Source organism: Phaenicophaeus curvirostris, chromosome 8 (assembly GCF_032191515.1).
Source record: "Phaenicophaeus curvirostris isolate KB17595 chromosome 8, BPBGC_Pcur_1.0, whole genome shotgun sequence".
NCBI classification, from domain to species: domain Eukaryota; kingdom Metazoa; phylum Chordata; class Aves; order Cuculiformes; family Cuculidae; genus Phaenicophaeus; species Phaenicophaeus curvirostris.
This window is the reverse complement of record NC_091399.1, coordinates 32,586,862-32,611,863: the sequence shown is the minus strand read 5'-3', so window position 1 is coordinate 32,611,863 and position 25,002 is coordinate 32,586,862. Positions and strand designations below refer to the sequence as shown.

At 40.9% G+C, this 25,002-nt stretch overlaps 1 protein-coding gene and 1 long non-coding RNA gene across 2 annotated transcripts; both read right to left on the bottom strand.

Moving 5' to 3' along the window:
• Positions 1–7,612: 7,612 nt before the first annotated feature.
• On the bottom strand, positions 7,613–13,506 carry LOC138723759 (uncharacterized). The gene is made up of 3 exons (XR_011337918.1): positions 13,168–13,506; positions 12,282–12,452; positions 7,613–7,695 (listed from the first exon to the last, which is right to left on the bottom strand). It is a non-coding gene; the product is annotated as an uncharacterized lncRNA (long non-coding RNA).
• A 3,069-nt stretch (positions 13,507–16,575) lies between these two features.
• BTF3L4 (basic transcription factor 3 like 4) lies at positions 16,576–25,002 on the bottom strand. Its single transcript, XM_069863123.1, has 6 exons — positions 24,895–25,002; positions 23,398–23,461; positions 22,400–22,513; positions 19,861–20,062; positions 18,120–18,179; positions 16,576–17,218 (listed from the first exon to the last, which is right to left on the bottom strand). Exons 2-6 carry the CDS (start codon positions 23,449–23,451, stop codon positions 17,172–17,174), a joined length of 477 nt encoding a protein of 158 aa, XP_069719224.1. The 5' UTR covers positions 23,452–23,461; positions 24,895–25,002; the 3' UTR covers positions 16,576–17,171.

Genomic DNA, 25,002 nt, shown 5'->3' with positions numbered 1-25,002 from the left:
AGTTTCAGTGGAAACAGAGAATAGGTCCTTGGTGATAAATTAGCGTTGGTACACGAGAGGACAAGAACCAGGGCAGAGAACAACAGAAACACTTGGTATTAGAAAGTTAAAGATGGACTTGGGTAAGGGATTGTACATAAGGCTCTGGACCTCTCTAGAATCTGGCAGTGATCAAAGAGTCTGCTGTTCTGACGTGGTATCGTCAAACAAGTAGCAAAACTTGCAGCAAAATGTTTGTTACTTTCCCAACATAGTTCCAAACAGAAAAGGCCAGTGCTGTGAATCTAAGCATCCAAACCTCTTGGGCAACCGAAGCTTTTATTCATGGTTACCTGGAATAAAATGTTGACCTTTTTCAGTGCAGTAGCTCATAACGACTTGCATACCACACTCTGACAGAAACAGTACTCTAGATGCTTATTACTATCACTGCTGCTAGTAGAGTGTTTAGTGATCATTTCACCAGTTTCTATTGTAAAAACAAACAAACAAACAAACAAAACCAAAAAAACCCACAAAAAACCTATAACAAACCAGACACCAAGACACCTTCCATGAAGGCTACATATCGTGATTTTGCCCTCTAGTGGCTGAGTGACTTGTGCAGCTCCTGTGGCGTCTGTCTTAGCGCATCTTTATTACCTCATCGGCCTTGAATCTTTGATTTTTCTAAATTCTGTGCAGGCTTCATCCATTATCCTCAAGCACTACCTGCACCAGAACAATCTGAATCAATAAAAATGCTTGGCTAAAGATCTTCAGAATCCTGTATTAAGGTTAACTCAGTGAGTCATACAATAAAGCCACTAATACATGAACACTTAATTAACCTATGATGCATTTTCTACCAGAAATGACTTAATATCCAGAAAAGAAAAAGACTTGCTAGGTCAATTTAGAGTGATGCTGAATAACTATTCTTATTTTGTCCAGTTTAAATTTTAAACATGCCATGTGTTCTTAGGAGTAAAAAAGGATGTAACTTTAATCCTTTCCAACAGTAAACTCACATAGGTTATGCCTTTATAAAGGGACGTAACTTCTTTCCTGTCTATGCTGGCTGCATCTTGAAACATCCATCACTTTAGTCTCCATATTCCAGACGTTGGCCTAGAGGCTCTAAAAGATCTGTGTCTGTATCCATATTAAACTTCTGTGTAAGCTTGAGCAAGGGCTTTGAACTTCAATTACACCTTGATTTTTTTTTTGTCTCTCCCTCTGGTGCTCATTTTAGCTTAAAAGCCCAAGCTTCATAAGGAAACAACACTTATTCACTTCATGAATTGTTTGTCTTTCTCTTCCCCTCCCTCCTTCCCATATCTTTAAGATCCCTTGGCCAATTTCTACCACAGCTGAGAAAGCAGTAAGTCTCAAAGGAAATTAAGTTCTCACAAGTTTTGCTGCAATACGTGGCCAGAGGGGTTGAGCCAAAGCAATTAGAACTTAGTTGGTACATATGGCAGCAGCCAGTTTGTTAACCAGCGCGTGCTCCGGCTGCTCAGGCAGTATGCGTGCACTGTCATGTTACTCCCAGTATATATATTTCAGCCTAGGAGCAAGGCAGGGAATGTGGAGGAAGCTGAGGTCATTGTGGTAGAAGAGTCATCACGGATGTGACAGGGTTAGGGCTATTGCAAGGAAGAGATCAGAGGGTGAAGACACAAATCCATGTGCAAACAAGGGCTGTTTTCCCACTACTCACAGGACAACTTTTCAAGGGTTATGTGGACTCAGTATTTGAGGCCAAGATGTGATACTTCAGTAATTTGAAAGCCTCTACTCAGCAAGAGGTCAAATTACAGGATTTAGTAGTTCTTGTTAACAAGAAAACAATAAACACTTGGATTATTTCATTCTTATTGTTTATTTTGCTATTCATTTGTATTTGGAAGCTCTGGAAATGCTTAAGTACCTTTCTGATTACATTCCTGGTCTGGCTAGAAGCTGGAAATGCCTTTAGTGAATACCCATGGGGTTCAAGTATCTGTGAGGTTGTTCCAGACAAACATGTCTGTGCTCAGTAACAAAAAATCCACCAGGATTTGGAGTCAAGAGAAACAGGTTCTTGTTCAAGTCTTTAGCTGACTAGCTAAGTGACATTTAACCCATCTGATCCTCTCGCTTGGTGTATTCAGTGGAAGTAGTTATATTTACAGCATGAGTAAGTATTGCATGAGACCTTATTGAAGGTCTGTGAAACCACTCAGAGTCTCCAATGAAAAGTGTTATTATGATGATTACATGAAAAACTATAATTTGGAAGATATGAAATCATCACCTAAATATGTGCTTTCTGGTTCACTGAAACAAAAGACCTTTGAGAGTAAAAGATGAATAGGAGTTTGAAAGATTAGCTCCATCTAGAGAATTTCATCTTACTAAAATGCTGAGAAATACACATTTTCCCTTTGAACATCTGAAAGTAGTTTACAAAGAGTTGAAACCTGATAGTCCCCCCGTAAGGATTAAGCAACCCGCTCTCTATCACTCAAAAAAACGCATTTAAGAGTTTAGATTGGAACTGTAAAACTCCTGATTCTACATCCTATCCCGTGTTTATTGGGATATCACTTGGCTAGGATATTACTTAATCTCCTCATTCACATAAAATATTCCATCTTTCAAAGGTGATAGTACTCCAGGAATAATGTTGGAGCTGTGCCAGAGGATGGTCAAAGGTTGGAGACTTGGGGTTCTTGTTGTTTGGATAAAAGCCATAGTTTGTGCTAGTTTGGCTTAAAAAAATCTACTTTAAGTATGTTGTGTGATGAGGGAGGAGGGACCAGTGTATTTCACAGCTTCCAGAAGGAAGTGTATGAGTTGTTGATAGCCCTTTCTAAAAATCCATGCGTACTTTTCCATGCATGCCACCAACACATCTATGTTTCACAGCCAACAGGAAGTACGATGATGAAAACCAGGTGATTTTCAAACTAAGAGTCTCCAAAACTAGACCAGATATGGGCCTACAAGAGAGCCTGCAGGCTTATAAATTAGATCTACATACATAACAGACTGAGGCATTTGTGTGGCTTCAGTGAACGTACTCAGTGTTTGGTGCACTCACTTGCAGAGGCAAGACTTACTCAATATGCTGGCTGAGAACAAACTGCATCAGACACTTCAGAAAGGAATTTCAGCAGCAAACAGTAGCACAGAGGGGGTTTTGTGGAGGATTTTTTAATTACTCGTTTTGTGAACAGAAACCCACTCCCTTGAATGTCAACACTTCAGATGCAAGGAAAATTCTAAGAACAAAACAACTTTTGAGAAATCAAAACACTACAATTCAAACTTGACTTGATTAAAATTATATATATAGTACAACATAAAAGTATCTCAAACTGAAAAATCATATCAACATAGGTATTATTAAATAACCCATTATTAAGAATGTGGAAGTGATATCTTTTGATGTGAGTCTTTCCTTTTGTTTCTTCTGAAATAACTATTCTATGACCAAAAAAGTTGTCTGATTTTTTACAGATTCAGTATACAAATTAAATAATCAGTGTATCATTGGTCTTATCTAATATACACGGATATAAATTTTATACAGAAAAAATCTAATCATTTTTAGATTCTGTTTCAATCTGAAATGCCTTGTAACAGTGAGTTTCATGCACTAATTGAGATACTTTGAAGTATTTTCTATCACAGGATCATAGAATGGTTTGGGTGGAAGGGACCTTTACAGGTCATCTGGTCCAACCACCAAATCTTCTTTAATCAGCTGTAAATGCTCTACTGCAAAATTTGACTTAATACCTTTTTTTTTTCCTCATCCAGGAACCATCAATTTTACTTTCTCTATATAATCCTCTGTTCTATTTATTTCCACTACATTCCTTCTGATTTGTCTTTTTTTTGCAAAAATTATATCACAAGTTTCTCTGCTTGTTTATATGGTGTCTTTTTCAGCTTTTAGATCCTCAGCTATATCCTCAGTGACAGGCTGAGGGCTGTGGCCAGAGCTGAGAGGGCCACGCCACCTACTTAGAGAAGCATTGTCATAGCGTTGGTGTTACTGCCCTCTGGTTTGGGAGGATAAAAGTCACAGAATCACCAGGTTGGAAGAGACCCACCGGATCATCAAGTCCAACCATTTCCACCAACCTCTAAACCATGCCCCTCAAGCAGAGTTATCCAGATGTACACTAGGCCATCTCAAAAAAACAGTGTTTCTTCTTGAATGGTCAAACCTAGAAGTTAACATACCCTCCTGGAACAGCTCCAGACAGCTTTAACTTGCTTTGATCAAAAACGGCCTCAGGTTGCCCCTAGAGGTTGTGGAGGATCCGTACTTGGAAATATTCAAAACCCTACTGGACATGGTTCTGGGTGACCTGCTCCAACTGACTCTGCCTAAGCAGGCTGGAGATCATGATTCTGTGATTATGTGAAAGGCACCTAAATATAAGTTGAAGACCAAGTTGGGAACATAGGCAAGGAAAACGGAGGAAGGTCAGAAACTGCTACTTCTGACTCCTTGTATAGCATTTGCTGTAAAAGCAGCTCCAAACAGTGATGAATCCCATCTCCATGTGCCTTACAGACATTCATGTGGAGCACTGGGGCCCTGAGAGGGAGTGATACAATAAAGGTTTGTTCTCAACACCTTCCTTCATTACCAATTCCTCCAGATCTGCAGGTCTGTGAACCTCGGGGAGGAGGGAGAAAGCTGTTGGTCTCTGCAGGAGAAAGGATGACACCAAGGGAAGGGGGCCATTGCCCCAGGAAGGCAGAGGATGAGGAACAGCATGACAGTGAGAGCACGTATCTTGTATGATGCTCATAGCTTCTGGTTGCGGTAGGAAATACGTTTCAGAAAAAATCTTCAGTCCAAGTGTAGAGTTATCAACATGTCCATGAACGTGCAGTTACATATTTCCACTATGGTTAGTTTTGTTGTTTGAGGAGTCTCTTTTTTGGGGATGTAAGTAAACAGAAACACAAATCTTTACCTAGACTTTCTTTTCCTTCTATCTATGTTTATGGGAAGGGTTCAATCTAATATCTAGATATTAATTTATCCTTTAGGTCCTTCTGGATTCAAAGGAAGAGCTGGGTTTTCTTTAGAAAGGAAAAGAACTGAACTCCCCTTGAAAGGAAGCAGTAGATGTAGTTGGCTCATTGTTATCTTAAGCATTTCCCTTCTTTGTTGTTCCAGAGATAAATGAGCAGCTGCAATGCATGGACATGCATGGCTCTCAAGTTCTGGTTCATGATTTTTTTGTAATCAAATCATTCAATGCATGATAGAGTCAAACTCCAGCAAAAGGGATTTTATTCTTTAAGGAATCTGGTGGATGCCACTTTGCAACACTGTGTTGGGTTATCTGCTGTTGTCACTGATCTTTTCCATCCTGCTTCTCCTTAATGACAGTGGGTGCAGTGGGCATCAAAACCACCATGCTCTGTGCATACAATTTTTAAGTTAGGTTTTTTAAAGAAGAAAGGCTCACATATCTGTGCTGCAGATGCAAGTACATCTTCTCCTCCCTTTGAACAAGTTAGGAATACACTGCTCAAGTTCAGCCACACTTGAACATGGCAACTGGTGACTGCTATAAGAGAAAGTCGCAAATGACTGGCACTACTGAGGGCACAGCAGAGGGAAGGCAGACACTATAGAAGCTTTTAATAGCAGATGGCTTGTCAGTCAGCCACACATAAGTCTAGGCTTCTTCGTATCGTTACTTCTCCCCTACTGGAACTGCCCCAGGGAATACACTGCCCACCTCTCAGGGGAAAAGTGCAACTGATGGCAGGTAGAGAAGGAGATGGTTAAAAAACATAGGCTCCTCCTGCTTTCATCAGTTCTTTGAGCAGTGAAACTGTTGGCACACACAAAGATTTGTTTAAGTACATCCTAACGTATTCAAGGCATTAATGAAAATCCAAAGCATCTTGTTCATTTCAATTGCTTCTCCACCCACATTCTTCATTGAATTAAAGGATATCCTACACATGCCTTTGTTTCACTTATTCCCCAAAGATCATTTCATCACACACCAAGCAAGGATCTTCAGCATATTCATAGTAATGTCTCAGTCATGGAATTCAGCATTATGATGTTTCTGGCACAAGGGATGTTACTAAAGGACTGAAGAAATGAATAGACAGCAGATGTCCCCAGGGCAGCACACCAGAAAATGGACATCAAAAGAACCTGCCTCAAAATGCAGTGGGTATTACCAGCTTCTGGCAAATCCCAGATATTTCTGAGCAGTAACACTGTCTGGCTGTGTTAGGGATATATCCATCCTGGAATACCTCTGTAAAATTATCTTTGCTTATCCAGTAAAAGCACTCCCATTTCAACACCCACTTCTCTAGCTGAAGACAGCATCATCCTCATTAATCAAAAATATATTAGGCCAAATCCAGTCTTGCTCAAATCATTAGCAATATCCCAGAGCAAACATGGCACAGGCTCTGTAGCCATCAGAATCACCTTTCCTTTCTCCAGTCATTTTTCATGAACCTGACTGTATTGCCCTGTAGAAACCCTGCAGATCTCTTCATGTGTGAACCTCTCTTACAGGACGTGTAGGTTGCCACATATTCCACGTCATCTTCACAGACCCCAGCAGGATGACAGTCTGTGACAGGAAATTTTTTAAGTTTCTGTTTCCTCTTTCACCAAGAACTGGTTGGAATTTATTTTCTTAAAGCTATTTTGAACCACGAGCAACAATTCTTGAGTAGGCATTGAGGAAGGAGAAGCACGTATACTGACATGATGTCACCACCTGAATTATTATGAGGGATATAAAAATAGTTTGAAAAGCAGCACGGCCAAAATTACTGTATCATTTAATTACAACCCACTTTCATGACAGGCCGTCAGTTAATTAAGAGTGTCAAAATGCTGAATTGCCTCCAGCTTCTACAAGCTTTGCAAATGACACGGAAGTCATCTTTTTAAATAGCAACAGCTTAACTGAAAATGTAAAACCCACGGTGAAACACTTTGAAAAATGAGGCAGCCAGCTGAACTGGCATGAAATTCCCCAGCCCATAAATTCACTAGGGAAGACAGCTATGTCCATTTAATTTGCTCTCCAAAGATCATACTCACACAATGATTTCTTCTGTGTTCAAAACTATTTTTGAAAGCATTTTGAAAGTGTTATAAAGCCAGAGCCTTAAGTGACTGTGGTCTGTGCAGCCGTGCTCATGGCCCGGCTCCAGCACTGGCGCTTCGCTCCAGACAGCTACAATTCAGGCAACTGCAAAGCAGGAAAAAGCCTAGAGAAAGCGTGTTTTTTTTTTCTTCAGAAATAAGGCACCTTTGCTGATTCTCAAGGAACACCTATGACACCCAAGAAAACCCGCTGAAGAGGGAAGGATGGTTGAATAAACTTGGAAAATGATGGAATTGTCCCACCAATTATTATACCTGGCACCAAATCTCTTCTCTCTGTATAGGACAGTCTTTTTAAATAAATGGTTTTGTATAAATTATGTAAGAGTTTTATTGTAGCAAACCAATAGAACACAGTGAAAAGCAGACTGGGCAGAAGACTCATACCTGAACTCACCAAAGGATAAGGACAATACCCAAACGCAGAATTAAGCTGAACATCTTGAAATCTAAATAAAAACAGGGGTGGTGCTTTTGTTGGACAGACAGAAAGAAAAGCTTGCTTTGTCGGTTTGTTTTTCCCCGAGGAAAATGAGTGCTTCAGACTGGGAAAAAAAAACCCCATCTGATGAGCAAACATCTCCCCCTGTAGTTTGCAAAAAGCTAAGCACCCTAATAGTAATGAAAATCCTGTCTCTTGGCTGAATGAAGGAACCAGGCAAAAACTGAGCCAGAACTTTATGTGATATGGGAACATGGAAATGTACACCTCATGGAGAGTGCTTGAATGAAAAAGGATAAGACTACAAGAAAGATATCTGAGCATTCAGCAGAACTGCAGCAGGATCATGGCTTCATAACTGTGGCAGCATCCAGGTGATTAACAAATTAGGAGCTGCAGAAGAAAATCAGAGACTGAATTCCAAGAAAATTTATGTGTGGGACTAAGGGGAGTGTGTCAGGCCTGTAATTTACACAGTAGGCAAAGGACTTCAAGTACTAGAAAGAAGTGAATTAGCTTTCTAAGCTGAGTTCAAAGTACTCTGTATTACTAAAGACTTTGATCAAGAAAATATTTGAGCTTGGCAAAAACGCCATTGAGTTTAACAGGCCATCAAAATGAAAGCTGACCAGTAAAGAAGAATGGTTCCCTTTGCCAGGATGATAAATACCTCAACACAATTTTTACAAAATTATGATTGTTCAACACTTCTATGTCTGTTTCAAAGGGAGCATGTGTTGGATGGACCCCGTTATCCATTTTCTCTGAGGCTAGAACACTATCTGCAAGGAAGAAGCCCTGAGCCCTGCAAATGGATTTCAATGCCATTCGCAGTTACTGAAGGCCAGTTGTCATTAATGTGACTGTCGCTGTGGAGGTGAGGCCCATCACACAAGATGATGATGCAACATTAATTGCACACCCTGTTCTCCCCTGAGCATTCACCTTCAGCATTAAACAGACAATCCAAGCATTAGTGGCAGGAATGGCATTGGCTACACCCATTGCCACTGATGGTGGAAAATACCCCAGTGGCTGCAGCTGCAACTGGCTCAGCAAATGCTTCAGATACCAGCCTGTTCTAGCCTTCTCATTCATGAAAGCATACATAAAATTCCCATGTGCCAGGCACGGTGTTGAACATGAACTGGAGGAGTCTGGAATCCTGCAGGCATTGGTACATAGACACTAAGTGACAAAAAAAAAAAAAAAAAGGAAGCAATAACTCCTGTTATGCAAAGATCTCCTTGCTGAATACAAGTTACTAATTATTCCAGGTAGGTCATGCCCTTTTCTCCATCAATTCATTTCACAAGTGAACAACAATAACAAAAAAACCCTGAGACACACAACACATTCATCTTGATCACCTAATTTATTAGTCAGGAGTGATGGCAAACAGGAAGCCATTCAGTCTTACCTTCACAACCCCCACAGCTAAATCTCATAGGAGCACGGATGAGCAGAGAAGAGGGTGAGGACTACACACACTCCTGCTCGAACCCCCCCAGTTCTCTCTAGCAATGCTTTGACTTCTCAGCAGTGTGGCAACTCCCTGCTCAAGCAGAAGGACATTGCTTCATGGGGTGTAATTAAGGCTATAAAAACCCCAGGTCTATGTGTGCCTTGCTAGACACATGACTGAGATTTTGTGGAGTGCTGTGAGTCAGAGAGCTTGGGAAGCCCCGATCAGCTATTTCCTCAACATCTCAGTGAGGGACAGCTAAGTTGTTCGGGTTTGTAACTCAGACATCAGTCAGATGAACGTTTTGAGTTTGCTAAAAATGGTTGGTGCCCCATTTCAAACTACCAGAACACTTGAAAACAATTGTGATTGCAATGTGGGGTTAAGCACAATGTTAGCTAATAGAAAAGAGCACAGTAAATAGAAGTAAATACATGGTGGGGAGTGGGAAGGACAATAAAAGCACTTGGACAACTGTCCTTTATCTTGCTTTTACCAAACCAGAGAGACTTCCTGAGTATAAAGCGTGCAAATATTTTTGCTTTAACAGGATTATTTAACTATGGTAGGAACAACCATTAAAGATATTTTTATTGTGCTGGTAGACAACACATGTAATACCTCCCACAGCCATTGTTGATGGTACTGCTTACAAGAGTAAGACCTAAGGCAAGTATTCGATCACCTCTCTCATCTTGGCTTATCCAAGAGTTAACACAGAAGGACAAAAATTGAACCGAGGCACATCTCACACAAATTTTAATACAGATTAATATGTCAGCTGAGAAACTAATAAAAATATTTTTCTCACCGTGTTTATTCAGTGCAAGTGAAGCCTTGTTTTGAATAGCTACTAGTTCATCTGTTCTTTCCTGACAAATACTGGCCATCCTGAATCATAATGAACCTGAGGGCCCAAGCAGTTTAAAAATGTTACCGTATCTCCATGTCAGGCAGCCCAAATTCAACAGCCCTGTTCTCTATACTTGTTGTGAGAATTGTCTGAGAAACGGAAGATGACAAAACTAGCAGTCACAAAGGAAAATGCACTTCACAAACGTTCCTGATGATGGTACTATGAACCATTGAGGAATTATAACACATCTAAAGCTTTTATTACAGCTTACCGCAAACTCATAGAGTACTTGTGCAAACTAAAACCATAAGTGTACACGTTTTTCACGGAGAAGTTTCCATCCAGAAAGATGCCAATGATGTATGTCTGCTTGTTCCCAAAGAACAAGCCATCTTGTCCAAAGAAGTCACTAAGCTCTCAGTGACCCAGCCTGCACTATAAAAATTAATTTAACAAAATCATCAGGATAGAACCCACATCCCACTAGAAACAATAGCTAGATTATCCCTTCAGATTTGACTACAGCCTTTACAAGAAAAAGAATGGATGGAATATTTTTGTGGAAAACCCATTTCAAGGTTCTCAGGAGAACTGAACTGGAAAAAAACACCATGTAATGGGATAAACTATTACAATTTCAGGGCTGAAAGTGGCCAACATGATTTCTCAGTGCACGCTGCCAATAAAAGCAACTCTGCAACTCAAAGGGCAGGAGAAGAGACAGAGGCAATAATATCCCTGTGTTGAGAAGTTAATAATTTACAACAACACAGAAATCACATGGATGAGAGAAAGGTGGTGTAGAAGAAACCACAAAATGTAACACATACCCTGTTTTTCAGAAAACTGACATCACTTTAGTGTCAAAATATAGATCCCAGCAGAACATCCAAGTATTCAGCAGAAGAGTATTAATGTGGTGTCTTTCAGTCAAGCTGAGGAAAGAGGCTGTGGGAAACTTGAGACAGCGGAAGAAATCCTTTTTCTAAGTAAAAATTATTTTAGGATCTATTTGCTTTCTTTCAGAAAAGGGCAAGCCATTGCTCATTACAGCTGTCACTCACACAGAACAGACTCTGCAGCAACAGAGCACATTTCAAAGCGAACAGAGAAGAAACTTCAGTTGCATCATTACTCTCCAGAGACTGTAAAAATGCTGTGAGCAAGTTACAGCTATTTTCAATGAAACATCGTGTGTCAGAAGCCATTTGAAACCAGATCTTGTCAACAGTGGGAACTCCTTACTGAAGTTCACTATGTAAGTAACTTACTGAGATTTTCAGTGAAGAACCACCTGCAGGATGAATCAAAACTTTGACAGCTTGCCCTTTCCCCTCCCGAAATTGCTGTTTGCTGGCTAGGGACACACTAAATGGGCTTGGGGGAAGGCTGTATTTGCATGCTGTGCAGTTGCAGCACAGCAGGGGCCTGGGTCAGAGAGTGGCTGTGGTAACAGCACGCTGGGGTCACATGCTGCAGCTCATCAGCCCATGCTGCAGCTCATCAGCCCATGCTGCAGGCAACGCTTGTGCCTCACAAGGCAGAGAGCTGTGCTGAACCCATTTCACAACTGGAAGTGTGAAAGTTACAGTAGCTGACCAGATCCATTGCCAAAGGAATCAATATGGCAAATCCTTCCCTTCTCCTCAAATTCAGTATGACCCCAGCAGCAGCACCGCAAGTCCCCCGAGTACTGTCTTGCCAAGACAAACCTTGGAAGCAGAGCGAGCACCAGCAGGATTAACAGGATAGTTCAGTCGGCAAGGCTGTTTGCGTGACAGTCATCTCTACCAAGGCTGCTCAAAAATACTGTGTGTGAATGCTTCCCTTTTGAAGGGAGGTTACCCTTAATCTCACAGAAATGTAAAGCTAGCTAGCAAGTGGTTCGGCAAAGATAACTGACACAGGCCCCAAAGCTACAGCTTCCTCTGCGGGCACCCACTCACACACAGAGCCACGGGACCAGCACATTCAAACGCTGCCTCTGCGGCACAGGCTGCAGTTTGGCAAGCTGGCCGAGCCGACCAGAGCAAGCTGGCAGTAAGAGAAAGGGTCAGGCTTTAGCATGTGCTGGCACTGCTATGCACCACTGCATGGTCAGGCTTCACAGCAAGGCGAGCTGAAAACCACCTGAAAACTACCTTTAAAAAAACCCAAATCATCTGCAAGCAGCTGAGCAAGCGGATCCAGTTGACCTCAGGCATCCACTACTACTGCTGGCACATGGGAAAGCAAAGGAAGGGGAAGGCTCTCCCCTGGCTGTAGGGAAGCCCAAGGTTGGTGAAGGCCTTTTAGGGAACTTCACTCTGGGTGTGCAAGAGTCTGCTATGCCCTTGACAATCTATTGAGATGTTACGTTTTCACTTACCTGTATCTGGCAACAATTTGTATTGCTTGGAAATTTCCAGCTTCCCACATGGCCTCAAAATCAGATTTGATGTTCTCAAAATGTAGTTTGACCCACATTTCCCAATGTCTGTAGAAAGCTGGTCACACAGCACTGCCTCTTCTTTGCCAGCCAAGTTGCATTAGACAGAATCTAAAAATACATTAAATACTTTCTAATATTACTTTTTGACATAAGCAGTCACTGTAGCTGCTGCAAGGATGTTGCAAGAAAGTGCAAAAGGTTGCATTACCCTTTTATTTAGCTGGGATACCTGCACTGAAAGGTCAAAAGGCCTTGGAGTATAAGTTTGTGTTTCAATATTTGCCTTGACATTGATTCTTTATCAAAAATACCAAGACCGACTTGGAGAACTCTAATGAGCTGATAATCTCCTCCTACTCCAAGGAGGCGACAAATTTAGCAGAGCTACAAAATCCATCTGCAATGCAAAATTCAAGCAAACCCCACCTATTATTTGAGAATTTGACAGGTACCAGGTTGCCAAGAAAAAGTGTCTGAGCAAGCTGTGGGTCTGTTGTTTAGTGTGAGGGCATTTAAAGTACTGACAGACCACCAAATAGCATGTGTTTATTGTATGGAAGCAAAGTAGCTTTCTATACCCTATGCACAGATGTAGCAGTTCTTTTCTCTCAAGCAGCAGCCAGGTTTCACGTTCATTGATTTACACATCACACTTTTACAGGAGGTGAAATGATACTCCTGAAATTAAGGCAAAACCAAGGCATGGGAAGATGTACAAGTTTGGCTTTTTCTTGCCAAATACACAGTGCCAGAGTCTGAAGTAAAAGCCCAGCTCCCAATCATCCTGCTTTAGGTATCATCCCAAGCTTCCACCCAAACATACCAGCAAGACCGATTTTAGCATTGGTCTCTTCACTTGCTCTGCTTGGCTACCTGAATCCTTGATTGACATTGTGGCCCCCATGTTTCTCAATAAATCCATGAAGTTCTTCAGTGGCTGCAAACTGGTCTTTGAAAAGGAGGAGGGGGGGATAAAAAAAAAAAAAATATTACTTGAGGGGCAAGCAAACAGTTGAATGCACATAACCATTCCCTGTACCACTGCTGTTGCTTTGGTGTAGTTGCTATTGCTAGTGCCGTGAGGTACTTCCGTTCTGCAGCACTTCAGCTGCTGAAGTACAACACATGGAACACTTAACTAGTGTGATCTTGATCTCCAGAACAATCAGTTTGTTCACTTTGAACAAAACAGCATTGTCTTAAAATATTAAGAGCAGACTAATCTTACATGCCAGGGGAACAATTCACTAGCTCACCTTCACCTCACAGGGTAGTTCACTCAGCCCCTCCATACCACCGTATCTGGAGCAGTGCAGCCTGATACCAGGAAAACTGAGGAATATCCTTCCTTCCTGGGATGTTCCTCAGTAAAGGAATTAATTAATCACTTGCATCAAGCTCAGATTTACTGTGGTGCTGTAACTACCTAAGTGCCTTCCTGGTCAATCAATGCACTGCTCAGTAACTAAATCATCTCTAAGACCTGCAGTGCTTGTTATACACGCCAAGCATTATTAGTGAAGATCCTGGCAGAAGGAACAGCAACTCCTAGATCCCATGCAAAGCTGACAAATACTAAAGAACTCTCAACATTTCTCAGCATAGCTTCAGCAGCAGCTCTAAATTAACCCTTGTCATGCCTGTGCACTCCTCAAATACTCCTACGTAAACTAGAAATAAAAATTCACCTTAATCCTATTTTTTAAGGCCTGCATTTTACATTAAGTGTTCTTTTTATATCAGCTCCCTCCACTCCAACAACTCTTAGCTGCACAGTTAGTTACCGAGTGCTGCAGCAGAAATCCCTTACCAGGGCTCAGCACCATGTCTCCAGCATCACTAACTGCGCTGTGCTCTCTGCCAGGCATCTACATGAGCACTTTTTTTTAAACAGAGCAAGTGCACCACCACTTTTTTTACATACTTGCTCTCCTGCCTGAGAGAAACCAGCCAGCCCCAGGGTTCTCACCCACAAACCAGGGAACTACACAGATCTACAAGCAGCCACAGCAGGACTTGCATTTGCAGTCACACACATTTGCCAAGTTCTCAATTCTTTCAGTCTTCACTGATGCCGCTTTGATTCTCTCCCATACAACCCAAAAGATGTTTCCATCTACATGCTGCTCTACCTTCTTATTTTCAAATCACTGCCAAGAACTTTAATATATCAATACTTTTACCAATATCTTTAGTATGTCAACAGTGCTTAAATAGCAAGTAAGCTCAAGGCCTTCAGAAGTACAGCTGTTATCATGCTCCAAGCCAAGCAAAGAACATTTCAATGTTCACCATCTAATGGGGAGTTTTTACTGCAACACTTGCCTAAAGTACTCTTAGTAACTTTGCATTTCCACCAGCACATACAAACGCTGAGTTATACCATGAATAAATATACAGAAAAATAGCTTTTCCCACAACAGCCTTGATGGGTTACTTTTAATCAAAATCAGTTTAATGATAGATTAGCTCTAGTATTTCCAGCAGCAAATCATAAGTGGTTGACTGTTTTCAGATACAGTGAAAAAACTGAATATAACTACATAAGCTAGCATATTTAGTTAGTTTACTGGTTGTCAAACACAGGAAAAAGTGAGGGTTTAACATGTAAACTGTCATGACCAAGAGGAAAAAATTTAATTAATATTTTGCAGGAATCAAGCTATATAAACTCAACGTATGTTTCAATGCTTATTCTTTAATCTGTTACTTTTGACATGCTTCCTACATCAGAAACCAATGACCAAGACTTTTCAGTATCCGATTAGTATTTAGGGGAGACATCCCATACATAAACTCAGTACAGCTGCTACTTTGAAACACACTTCACTTGTGCCTCTTCTTATAAAGCAAATGGAAGAACACTACAAATACCTGTTTCCTAGCATCCTTCATTTGCTCTTGGAGCTCTCAGAGGCAGCAAAAGGCAATTCAGTGTGCCTGTGCACACATGAGTAACATCTCTTCTTTATAAACAGAACAAATGTATCTGCAGCTGATTGAGGTGGTACAATAAACCAGTTTTGTTCAACACTGCAGGAAAAGAGAAGAGTGGGTGTATGGCAGCGTGAAATCCTAAAGCTCTATCGGGATCCACCCTAGTCCTCAGTTGCTGTCAACACAGATGCAGCCTGCTCCAAACAGGGTCTGCATCCGTCTGCCTCAGCTACTGCTCGTGGGAGGAGACAACACACAAGAGGTAGCATTTCCTCTTTTGTACTGTTACTTTATTTCGTAGTTAAGATCCATGTAGTATATAAAATATAACAGGTAAAACTAAACAAAGCCTATAAAATAAACGGAGGAGTTCAGGTGACAAACCACTACAGCTCTGCTTTTGTTGTTTTACGATCATGTCACAGAACTCATGTACTGTTTACCTTGTACTTTTACAGTTCTCTAGCATATGAACCTACATAAAAAGCTGATATGTTCCACTTAAGCCATAGTTAGGTGATAGATGTAGAGAAAAAAAAGGCTTTCTTAAGCCACAGCTGCCCTTGACACAGGTTACAATGATGTCTAACTATACCATAATGCACATCACATCAAGAACCTCGATTGAAAGAGCCTCTGAGAAAATGGGTTCACATTAAGCATTTTAAAGAAAGGTCATAAACACTGCACTGTACCAACATTACCTCCCCAATGTCCTCCTACGCCTGAGAAGCATTTATGGTTTTTAAGAAGCTACTATGCAGATGACACCAAACCTAGAGGTAGGTTATAGGCAAAGGTAAGTTACAGGCAAAAATAAAATATCCCTTTAGAGCCAGTCATTGCACAAACTGCCCAGCAGAAGGCAAGGCGAAATGTCAAATCTTTCCTCCCACCTTAACATTGCTTACGTGGTGCATTTAATTCCTAGTGCCATAAGAATGACAGTGGATCATCAGCTGCCAGCAAATACAGTCATGCCAAGAGAACAGCTTGAAGTTATTCAAGCAAAAATCTGTTACTGTGCAAAACTGGTGCACTGGACTGTTACCAACCAGACCTCCAAGGTCAGGAAGCGACCTGGTAGTAGAGAACCAAGGTGTTTGTTCTCCTTTTGACATGGGAAATACTCTACACAAGAGGAGAATGTACTGCTAAGCATACGCAGAAGGAGTTAAGTGGAAGGAGTCAAATATCAGCTTGTCTCAAATGGTCAAGAGACAAGAAAAAAAAGAGAAAGCTGAGGAAGGTTGAAAACTGGTACACTTGTCTGAGACCAGGTTCTCTGTTTTAAAAAGTTACTGTACCAAACAAGCTGGTAAAACAGCTTGTCTTCGGCATCATCTGGGATCAATGTAACGTTGACAACATATCTGTGTACATTTTGACAGGGATGAGAAATACATCTGCAAGTACAATAGTTAACGGCAAATTAAACCAAAGTTTTAATGGTGTAATGCCTCCAGGTCATAAGACGTGGACAAAATTTTAATCTTAACTACCTTCGGTGCACTTTCATGATAATCAAAAGGAACAATGCTGAAGATTCATTTTATTTCTACTTCCAAAGGAAAAGGGGAAAAGGTTAAATAAGTGTTCTCCAATTTGTTCTCCACTATATGTACACCCACACACATACACACACGCACATGCACACACCCCTCAAACTGCACTGACATTTCTTTTTGACCAAAAGAGTAGATCCTGGGAGTAAGTGCAAAATGCAAAATCAACTGACAGAAAATGCTGAACAAACAGCATCATAAAAATACAAAATATTTATATTACTGAACTATTAACAGATGATGTTCTCCGTTTCTTTAAAACTTTGGAACCACGTAGCTGATTTCTTTAATCTAGTCCATGCCAGCTTCCAGAACTATTAATGATTTAGTTAGCTTCATTCTTTGACGCTTCATCAAAGTTTTCTACGAGATCTGAAAGAGATGAAGATATTTAATACAGTAATACCTATACAGTAACATTACCCTCATAGGTTTAATGAAAGTGCATATAGTATAGATAGGAAAGCTTAAGTAGTTCTTAACTAGACTCACATACACCATTTACTGTGGGCAGACTTCAACAGGCTTTAGAAAACTGTGGTTTTGAACATAGAGAACTAGAAATGCAGGAACACTCAGAAGAGTGTAAATTCTAACACAAAATGGTTAAGAATTGATTTTGAGAGGTGCTTTACTAGCTGCAGTTGAGTCTTCAGCCACTAAGATTCTTTAAAGAATGCCTGAAGTTGGGCACCCATTAAGCGCTGTACTCCAGGAAACAAAGTTTTAGAAAAACTGAACTTTTATGCAAGGTCAAAGAAATAAATGAGTCCAGAGCATGAAGTGGATCCTCTGGGCACATCAGTCTGTTATAGCTAACACACCACACTGATGGATACAGAAGAATGTGGTGATTCAGTTATTGATTGACAAATTAAGAACTTACAATATTTATTGAGAAGCTTTCAGGCACTGACATAAGCTTTGCTTCTTCAGCTACAGAAATAAAAGTACTGACCCTAGACTCTGATTTACAGACAACCGGATTACTATGTCGACCATGTCACTTTGCAGCCCTAATACCTTACTTGGACACTTAGATCAATCTCCCCAAAAGTATTTTAACCTATTTTCACTTAAGAATTAAGCAATTTGCACAAGGTAAATCCTTTTGCCAAAGGTTGAAATTCGAAGTCATCAATGTTTTAATACCACCTCATGCATGAAGCCTCCCTTAGCAAGTGAGAGCTATAACCCTATCAAGACAAATATTTAAATGCATGAATTGCAATATATACACATTAAGTGGACATGTAAGCATGCATGACCCTACCTGGGACATCATCATCTTCTTCATCAATATCTTCTGATTTTGGTGCTTTACTATCCAACACTACAAAAAGAAATTTGGTACTGAGTTCTCGTTCCACAGAGTTAGGGACAACCACACAACAAAATAAAAGCCAAAACTTACAGATGAAAAAAGAAAGCATTTCCCCAAGCCCCAAGTGACTGGGTATCAACAGTAATCAGCAAGACCAAAAGGCCTACTTGTGGATGTTCCTACACTGAAGCATCAGCACACCCAGTTTGCAATGCTCAGGGGCATTAAGGCAGAGTTAGCAACAGATCAAATGACAGACAGGAAACTCAGTGTGAAAAATCTCCTAGTAGAGGTCATGTGCTTCAATGCAACAGCAATGTGCTACCAATCAGGGACCAACTACCATATGATTCAATTACCAAGGGGACACAACTGTAAGAAAAAGTATTTCCATATCAAGACTCCTGCATCAAATCTACTCTTCTGTAAATCATGGAAGCTGGAATACATCACAAGTCATCTAAAGAAATGCAAGAACTTAAAGAAAATAAAAGCAAGCATTTATTCGCATTCTCTCATACCTGACTTGCTAGGCTATCTAAAGAAAGCACAGCATCTATCGCTGTAGTTGTATTAAAGAAATACTCTTATGATGATCCAGCTTTTTAAATTTGAGGTATTTTATGTTTTAGTAAAGAAAAATTAAATCCTTTACTTTCAAATAAACTTTGAATATAAAATATGGGAGAAATTAAAATTACTGATTTAGAAGGAATAATTATTTCTTGAAATCACCACAACAGGTGACATTTTCCAGTTCCAAGTACTGACAACTGCAACACATCCAATCAGCTTTTTTAATGGCCGTAACAGCCTTAATAGGAAAATCAATTTTGTTTTAATATCTGACTTCACCAGGCCTTGATATCAAGAACTAGTTTTTGGCAGTAAACAACATGAAACACGAACTGTGATACGGCTACTTGTAACACAGTGTACCTGTTCTGCAGTGTAAGGAAGCTTTTACAAACTCATACCAAAGTCAGACTGATTCCTCTCATGCTTTAAAGTACGCATGTTCTAATTTCATAACACACTACTGCAAGAATAGATTTCCATCTGTTCTTAAATTACAAACTTGCTTTGGGACAATAGTTGAGACAAAATATGCTACAATGCTTCCCCAAGGACTGCATTGTTCTAAAAGGGATTGTCCCCAGACTCCACTTCTTAACTGTAAAGCTACAGCAATGGTTATACCACACCTGCACACAGACAACATACTACCATTTTTTAATTTTGAATAAAATCTTTGATTTTTAGTTAATTATTATTAAACCAAGACTTTTAAAAAAGTTAATTATAGAGTAGAAGATCAGCAACATGTTTCCTCCTCTAGATCCACAATGGAATTATGTTTTCTATGAAAAAAGAAAACAGAATCAATTCCCCGACAAAAAGAACCTGTTGAGATTTTTCAAGTAAAAGCATCAACTTCCTTCCCTAAGTACCTTGTCATATGCAATCGTACACCTGGAACTGCAGCACACCCGACTTACCAGATTTGCTTAAAATCAGAGCCTGCCTATTCATAATCTTGCATTAACAAACCAAAAAATGTCATGCCCTACACCCTCCACAACAGTGGCAAATACAGAAAACCACACTTGCTGCTGTTAAATTTGGGTTAGACCTTTTAGTACTTCATGTTCTCTATAAATCAGCAATGAAAGATTCCAAAGATACCCACCTTGTCTTGGGAACTGTTCAGCTAACTTCCTGAGACTTGTTAGGCTGTCAGCACCAAGCTGGCTTAAGATGCCTGGAAGCATTTCTGTGATCGGTTTAGCTTCTGCGTGACCAGTGATTGCAAAAGTGTTAGCAGAGAGGGATGCTTGAACCTTAGGGTTATTGAAGTGAATAACTGTTCCATCATCTTTGATCATGTTCACCTGTTTAAATATATTAGTAACATTTACCAAACACTGCAGCATCTTGTTGAACAAGCATAATTTATTCAATTCTAGATTTAAAATATAAAATTATGTTTTTAAAATTAAAATAGTAGTACTCCTCCTAGAGGAAAAACAATCACAACAAAAGCACCTGGAATTAACATCATCTAAACTGGAAGTATAATGAGTTAATGATAGAATATGAGTTCATACATACTATATGAAAGGTAGAATACTGTGTTAAGAGCTATGGTTCCTTCATGAAATACACTTATCCAAAAACTAAATAATAAATACACAAGGATTGTATGTTCTCATACAGTTTATGTGTGGTTTTAGCAAAGGCAAGGAACATACCTAGGTTATTAGACTGCAAGGCACAAACAAGTTAATAGCAAGACTGTCTCAGGGAAGAATAATCCAAAACTAACAAAATCTTCAGCTCTGTGCTAACTCTTTACTAACTAAAAATTCTAATAGAAAAGCCTCGCCACATCAGTTTAAGAAGTTATCATTCACAGCTATGTGTCACCTCTGAAAAAACCATTGTTTCTGCAGCAGAACTGGCAAAGGCACAATATTCCCAGTCTGGTCCACTTGCTGAAACTGGTCAAGGCAAGGATGCGTCCTGCACATGTACACACACAACTGGAGGTTTATGTACCAACTGCACTGAACAGGCTTCTGTGCCTTCCCAACAATTCCATGATGTCTCTTAAAGTACATTGTACCTGCTCTCTTCCCTGGTCTTCTGGCTCACCAAGCACCAAGTTTTACAGGCAGTGTAGCAACCTACTTTGCTCCCACTGTCAAAGTTTATACTGACATATTGCACGGATTTATTTTGGTTTTTGACTTAAATGGAGACAGAATGAAAAGTTAAAGGTTTTTCTTCTGGATATGGCTAAACTATGGTTAAGCAGAAAATAACTATCTGAAAAAAGAAGAGAGTAAACCAAACAGTAGTAATTAACTTATGTCACAAAACTCTTAAGCATTGTTTTCAGTAGAACTCACAGGGAGCAGTAGAACTCACAGGGAGCAAATAGAAATTTAGGAACTAAAGACACTTACATGCTTATACATTTTTTAAGTTATCAAATTTCACACAGCAGAGTTCAAACTGTTTTTAATAGGAAAACCAAGTGTGCTGCTTTCCTGCAAAACTAAAGAATGTCCCGTCCTTTACACATAGCGAGACGAGAAAGGCTTCAAGCAGTCATCCTCTTATTTAAAGGCTTCTCTTAAAGGCCACACAGCTGAGCCCCTTATGTTTGACTCACTGTCACTAGTCTCCCCAAACTCAACCTACAAAGTTGTCCCGAAGACAACTTAAGTGCACCTGAACACAACAGCAATTAAGTAGCTGCCAAGGTAGAAGCACATTGCCTTATCTTCCTTCACATCAAGACCTTTAAAAGCCTTAGTAACCACCTCAAAATGAAGATCTTATGCTCTGGGGAGAGGCAGGGAGAACCAGAGCTTTAGAAAACTTACAGGCAAACCAGACTTCTACACTGAAGCCATAGTTGCCTTTGGAAGAGAGGTATGCACTAAGTGATCTCTGGAGGCACCTTGCAAACCTGCTTAAATTAATTAATCATAGATTAAATATTATGCCTCTTTAATCAAACACTACAGTAACACTGAGCTCATGATGAAGGAACACTTCCTCCTCCTCCCACACAGAAGCACTACTCTCCGCAGTGTTATGGAAAACATCAGCATCTCATTTCATATTTCATACGCATAAAACAGATGTATTCAAGGAATATCAGAACTTTATGTTCCCACCAACATTTACACAGAAGCTGGTTCTGTATAGTTTGCCGTGTTGTAAGAAATGTCATCTCCTGTGACCTCCACAAACAATTCTGGTAATTCTCATGCAGTAAAAGGACCTAAATTTGATAACACAGCCCTGCAGGTTCCTACTCCAGGTATTTCTATGGTTTTCTTTATGTTCTGCACCACACAACCCTTGCTTTAGATGTGCCTGCACAGTACACGTGCATTTACTGCTCTTCTCTTTAAAGTATGTAAGCAAATTCATGAAGTAAAGAATTAAGTTTAGCTTTGTTTTGCAATGAATGCAAAAAAATACATGACAAATGGCTTAGCAGCTTCCACAACCACTACCTGGCCAGGAGAATGTTCTCTCACTTCTCTCCCTAGGTACATATGCATTAATGTAAACGAAGCATCAATCAAGTAACTTTATCAGCAACCACACCTGTATGTTTTTGAGGGGAAAAATTTTGGTTAAAACTTAAAACGACCACCAAAACGACACAATTTAATTTCAAACAGGAAGCATTGATTTTATCACTCTACCTCTTCAATGCCAGCAATGTTATTTACTGCCAGTTTTTTGAGGGAACTCTGAAGTTTTTTGTCATCAGCTGTTGCTGTTCTGTGCACCACCTTCTTCTTTCTGCGAGCTGTTCCCTGGAAAAAACACAAGCAGTCAGCTATTTTCAAAATCTCACACCAATTTTCGAAAGATATATTGCACTCTAAACAACCCATCTGTAAGCTATGAGAAAGCTCTCTAAGCAAAAATACTTCTCAGCTTACTTCCCTTCACCTATAACTTGAACTGTCAGGTCTTAATTTTAACATTTTCTTAAGTCTAAAAGACCAAAGAGACACTGAACAACAGCAGTATTTTTCCCCTCCCACAGGCTAGATTACAAAATATTTACTATTAAGCAATACACAAAGAGTTTCCCCAAGAACTCTTTTCTTTCCAAGATGAAGCATGAATATTGTGATTTTAAAAGGTCACCCTTTAGTATGCAAGTAATTAACATCTTTAACCTGTTTCACAGACAGCAATTTTGGAATTCCTACTCTGCACAACGCTACCTATAGCTAGATGAACACCCATACTTAAACTATGTACTTGCTTTTTTGTTGCATTGCCTGCCTGCAGACTCAGAGAAAGGAAACAGCTCAATGCAGAGTCAGATAAGCCCTGGAGCCAGCACAAAGAAAGGAACTACTCAACAGGGAGGAGAGAAAGGCAGAACCGGAACAACCAACAGGTAAGCTTAGCTTGTGCTTTCACAGGTCACAACAAGTCACTGAATTTACGAGAATGCTTACACTCTAGAGACTATTCATCTAGTACTCCTGAACTGAGGGAAAATTGCATTTCAGGTAGCAGTACTATGATCCAGAGCACACAAAAGCTGTATTTTCAAGCCTCAGAAGTACATATGTTCCCCCTTCCATAAACTAAAGCCTATGTTTTGAAAAACGAGTTCAGAGATGTTTCTCCTTCAATCCATAAATTACAGAAGATGATACATGTCTGATGGTTTTCTTACCTTTCCTCCTATTCGGACCTGCGCTTGAAGCTTGGCCAGTTTTTCTTGGTTCATAGTGCTGTGTCTAAAGAATGCAATACAAATAAATATAAGTTAAAAATCAAATCATTAAGAAAAAAAATCAGTCTACTTAAAAAGTATTATTAAAACTGCAATGGGCTTTTAAACTTAAGAGAAAATTCACCAAACCAGTGCTTTAAATACACATAAACAAAAGCCTTTAAAGCCACACCACCTAATAACACTAAGTGGCCCAGGAGCAGCTTGTTTAGCTGAAGTGTGTGTACGATAATGAGGCACAGCAACGGGACATTTGATTTTGCATTAGAGATACTAACTGGAAATTTCCAAGCATGCCAGTTTACTGCTGGAACCATTTGACTTAAGTACTGACTCAGAGCAGACCCAAAGCAGCCTGGTACAACTGCATCTATGAAGACACTACAGTACTTCAAACAGAGAAGGGCTACAAAGAAGATCAAAGGGCTGGAGCACCTCCCATATGAGGACAGGCTAAGAGAATCCAGGTTGTTCAGCCTGGAGAAAAGAAGGCGCCAAGGAGACCTTATAGCAACCTTCCAGTACCTGAAGGGGGCCTATAAGAAAGGTGAGAAGGCACATTTTACAAAGGCTGGTAGCGATATGACTAGGGGCAATGAGTATAAACTGTAGAGGGGCAGATTTAGACTAGACATAAGGAGGAATTTCTTCCCCATAAGAGTGGTGAGGCACTGGCACAGGCTGCCCAGGGAAGCCGTGGCTACCCCATCCCTGGAGGTGTTCAAGGCCAGGTTGAAAGGGGCCTCGAACAGCCTGATCTAGTGTGAGGTGTCCCTGCCCATGGAAAAGGGGATGGAACTGGATGGATGGGCTTTAAGGTCCCTTCCAGCTCAAGTTACTCTATGACTTTATTAACACAATTTCCAAATAACTAATCTCTTATACTTTTAACTAACAAGCCAGTTCCAAACTCGGTGCAGCTCACACCCTGACAGATCTCCTGTACGGACCTCTAGTCCAATTCAGCCGCTGGGAAGTTGGTCAAGTGGCTTCTCCAGCAGCCAGGTGGGACCTTTAAAGACTTGAAGTCACGAAAACCTGTACCGGGTGGAAAAATACCTCCAGCTTTCTAGCACGAGGTCCTCCCACGCTGCTCTGCCCCACGAAGTCACCGGTGACCCCGCGAACGAAGAGGAAACGGAACGGGGCCACCGCATGGCCCCAGGGGCGGGGACGGCGGGAGCGGCAGCGGATCGAGGCCTCGTCCCTGGGGCAACCCCCGCCGAGCCCCGCGGCCGCAGGGCAGAGCCGGCCCGGGCCCCACCACGCCGCGTCCCGGCCTTCCCGCCCCTCTCCTCAGGGAGCGGCCCCGCCACGGCCCAGCGCGGCCCATGGGGACCGGGGAAGCGCCCGGCTCCCGCCCACCGGAAGGGAAGGGAGGGAAGCAGGGTAAGGAGGGAGCCGCGCCAGCGGGGACGAGGTGGGGAGAGGTCTCACCGGAGAGCGGCGGAGCCCGCGCAGCCCAACACGCGGTGCGAACAAGATGGCGGCCGAAGGAGGAAAGAGAGGCGCACAGAGAAAGGAAGCCTCGCGCCACGTGACCGC

Coding starts and splice junctions, on each gene's coding strand:
- BTF3L4 (XM_069863123.1), bottom strand. CDS start 23,451: ATGAACCAAGAAAAACTGGCCAAGCTTCAAGCGCAGGTCCGAATAGGA. Junction 22,514..23,397: donor AGGTCCGAATAGGAGGAAAG/GTAAGAAAACCA, acceptor TGTTTTTTCCAG/GGAACAGCTCGCAGAAAGAA. Junction 17,219..18,119: donor AGAAGATGATGATGTCCCAG/GTAGGGTCATGC, acceptor CATCTCTTTCAG/ATCTCGTAGAAAACTTTGAT.